The sequence below is a fragment of the Brassica oleracea genome, chromosome C8 (genome assembly GCF_000695525.1).
Source record: "Brassica oleracea var. oleracea cultivar TO1000 chromosome C8, BOL, whole genome shotgun sequence".
Classification (NCBI taxonomy): domain Eukaryota; kingdom Viridiplantae; phylum Streptophyta; class Magnoliopsida; order Brassicales; family Brassicaceae; genus Brassica; species Brassica oleracea.
In genome coordinates, this window is record NC_027755.1 from 26,252,912 (window position 1) to 26,256,238 (window position 3,327).

The following is a 3,327-nucleotide window of genomic DNA, read 5'->3' on the forward strand; positions in this document are numbered from 1 at the left end:
AAGACTATTAGATCCTTTCAAAGAGAATTACAGTTTATTGGTTGTTCTATTCCGGTTAGATTACCTAGAGCACTTCGTGTTTGAGTAATATAATTGTATTCTGACTTAAAATAAAAATAAAAATGGAGATGTTCATAAGACTTGGTCTACATTTTTTAGACAATAAAGGCTCGGTCTACAGTTTTTCGTTGATGAACAAGATTTTTTTATGGTTTTGTGCTATCCTTATTCAAACTAGTGCATTTCCAAAGTTTTTTTATTTGTTTTATAGTTATCATTTAAAAATGAAATTGCTATTTTTTATCTAAAATAAAATAATATTTTTCAAATTTTACTCTATAAAAGAGAAACATTATTTTAGAAATACATTAGAATAAACTCTACTTTTATTATATAATTTTCAATTTAACAATTTGTTTTTGCAAAATACATTGGTAATGGATCTACAGAGCCATATTGTCCCTTCAAAGCTTTATTGGCCGTAGTTAAAGCAAAAAAGGTTGATAGTAATATGAAATCAGATAATTCAAGTTGTTTTTCTATATTGATTCTTCTGATGTCTGATTGATTCTAGTCTTGACAATAATTATAATATCTTATCTTATATATATAAAGTTGAATTGTGATCGAAGAACAGCCCTCCACGATATAAAACAGGGTGGAGCTTTTGCCGACACGTGTCAGCTCGGTAGTGCGTCGGTGTTTCTCACGCTCTCTTTCTTCTCGCGCGTCGTGATGCTGTTTGGTATTAGACCAATGCGATTGGGCCTAAAATAATTTCAATGGCCCGTTCTAACAACAGCCCACTACAACTTCCAAACCTAGCTTGGTCGTCGCAGTCGAGCAACGACTCCTCCATCACCTTCATAGTCCCATCTGGAAATTCATCGGTCTCTGCAACTCGGCGTTACGGTTGATCCACTCTAAATCATTCAATTCGGTTCTTAACTCCTTATTTAATGAGATATGGTATCGTTCGACATCCCTTTGTCTCCCCCTTCATAAACCTTCAGTCCAACCATAATCGAAAACCTCAGTCGAAGAATATAAAGCTCTGGCCATGAAACATGCTCAGCCCTCTGGCAAGTCTCCTGCCGAACGGTGTGATGTGAGGTTAGAGATTTCTTCTTTTTAGCTTCTGAAGTGTGACTAATGTAAACTGTAAATGCTAATTCAGCTTAATATTGGCCACTCTTTGTGTGTTTGTTCTTCAGGATATAGAGAGAGAGCATAGAAGGCGCGAGAGTTAATGATTGTGGACATGATCCTGCTTGACGAGAAGGTAATCTTGTCGACTTATGATTGTTATATACGTATTTTGCGACCCCCAGATTGTGTTAATTTTTGGTATGTTCTTCTCTTGCAGTCAACTCTTATCCAAGGGACGATCCATGCCAGCCGCCTCAATACTTTCAGGCGTCGTCTCAGTGAAGGTTATGTGTATTCGCTTAGTGGATTTGAGGTCACACGGAGCAACAATAATTTCCCACTCTCTGACTCCCCAGTCTCCATTCGTTTCAACGATAGAACGTCCTTCGCAGAAACGACAAACTCGAAGAAGGATATTCCCACTGAGCTTTTTCGATTCCGCAGCCACGAGCAGCTATGAGCATTGGCTAATACGAACAGACAACTACCATGTATATCTCTTCTCTTCCGCATAAAACTATAGCCATTAGGTTCAGTCAACTCTGTTAAGGTCTTTATGCTTTGAATTTTTCTAGACATTGTTGGCAGAAAAGAATATTTTTCTTGCGGTCACCTCTGAATGATTGCTTTGTGTCTTTTTCTTTTGCAGCTGAAGCGTGAACTGATGTACCTATCAATTGTTATTGGAACTGGGTGCAGCGGATATTGCTTACTAGCTTTATCACCCCATGTAATGATTGTTTTTCTTCTTAAAGTCAATTATTAAGATTAAGAATATATTGCAAATAAGATGAATATAGATATGAAGTTGGCCAGAGGTGATCAGTTTTGGCTTAACCCATCCATAGTATACCATACTGATTATAGTTGTCATTGTAAGTCAGACAACACTTTCTGCCTCATTTTTATTATTTTCTTACAAAACAAAACCTTTTTCCTTCTGCATCTCCTCAATGGGACAATATAATCAATTTGTTTTGTATAATAAAGAGTAGCTAATTGTGCTATGAACGGTTGGATAGTGTTTTTACACTCCCCAACACTCAAAAGCTCTAACCAGTCTATACAATGGCTTAACTTTGCTTCATCATTTAATTATTCATGAGAAACTGTGTGTTTAAAGAAATATTGTTTTATCGAAACAGAGTGCAGTCAGTTATGGAGTTGGAGTTCTTTTCAGGTTAGTGCTCTATTTTAATGGTTGAAGAAAAATATACCTCGAGATTGTAATTTATAAGTTCTGCAACATACTACCTCGTGCACAAAGAAAATATATCATAACAATAAACCTATGGTGGGATCTTACGAGACCAATCAGAGAAGAAGCAAACCTAAGAAGAGAAGAAGAAGGAGAAGAAGAAGAAAAATACAAAGAAGTCGATTATGATGAAAACAAAGAGCATAGAGAAGATGGAAGTAGTAGTGGAAGAGGAAGACGATGATGATGGAATTGATTAGCAGCAACTGTGTTGCTTACAGACACTGAAGTTCTCAATTGGGAATATGCATTTGGTAATTGCGAGGCCTAACTTTGTGAAGCTAATAAAACCTTCAAAGGATTTGGACGGTTTTACAATGCCAACAACTATCCCAAGAAAGCAAGCGTGAGGGAAGAAGTGTAAACTTTGTATTAATGTTTGACCTTTATATAAATAGTCCGAGAAAGTTGTGCTTTTGTAGTTTCTATCGTTTTTAGCAAGCTCTTAATTTGTATTCCTAAGTTTCTTCATCTCTTCACTGAGTCTAAGCACATTATTAATTTGTTAAAACAGCTAAAAACAAGGATCATGGGTCTATTGTAAACTCAAATCTTCGTATATTTAAAATTTATATTTCTACATATCCTAAACGTAATCCGGTCCTACCATTATATCATTAGACATCGTCTTGGAATTAAGAAACCAGATCCATTATACCAAAGATATACAAATAAGAAACAAGACCTCAAGTCCAGCTTCCTTCAGTTTTTTTTTTCTTGCGCATATTAGATACTGTGATGTCAGTGTAGTTGCATCCAGTTTTCTCACAACTTCTATAGCAAAGTCTGCTATCCACATCCAATCTCTAGAACCTCATGGTTTTCTACTTTCATCTGAAGATATGATGGGCCAAAAATATCATTTAAAATAAAATAAAATATAAAAACCTTCGTGATGCAAATGAAAACGCGTAAATATA

General features: G+C 35.6%; 1 protein-coding gene across 2 annotated transcripts; it reads left to right on the plus strand.

Moving 5' to 3' along the window:
- The first annotated feature begins 831 nt into the window (after positions 1–831).
- Positions 832–2,934, plus strand: LOC106310575. 2 transcript variants are annotated; one of them, XM_013747804.1, is made up of 5 exons: positions 832–1,113; positions 1,215–1,282; positions 1,383–1,640; positions 1,799–1,879; positions 2,295–2,934. In XM_013747804.1, the coding sequence occupies exons 2-5, from the start codon at positions 1,250–1,252 to the stop codon at positions 2,352–2,354; spliced, it is 432 nt and encodes a 143-aa protein (XP_013603258.1). In that variant the 5' UTR covers positions 832–1,113; positions 1,215–1,249; the 3' UTR covers positions 2,355–2,934. The 2 variants fall into 2 exon arrangements, 1 of the variants encoding a protein (XP_013603258.1); XR_001263816.1 differs by lacking the exon at positions 2,295–2,934 and having other exon boundaries at positions 1,367–1,640; positions 1,799–2,288.
- The last annotated feature ends 393 nt before the right edge of the window (positions 2,935–3,327 follow it).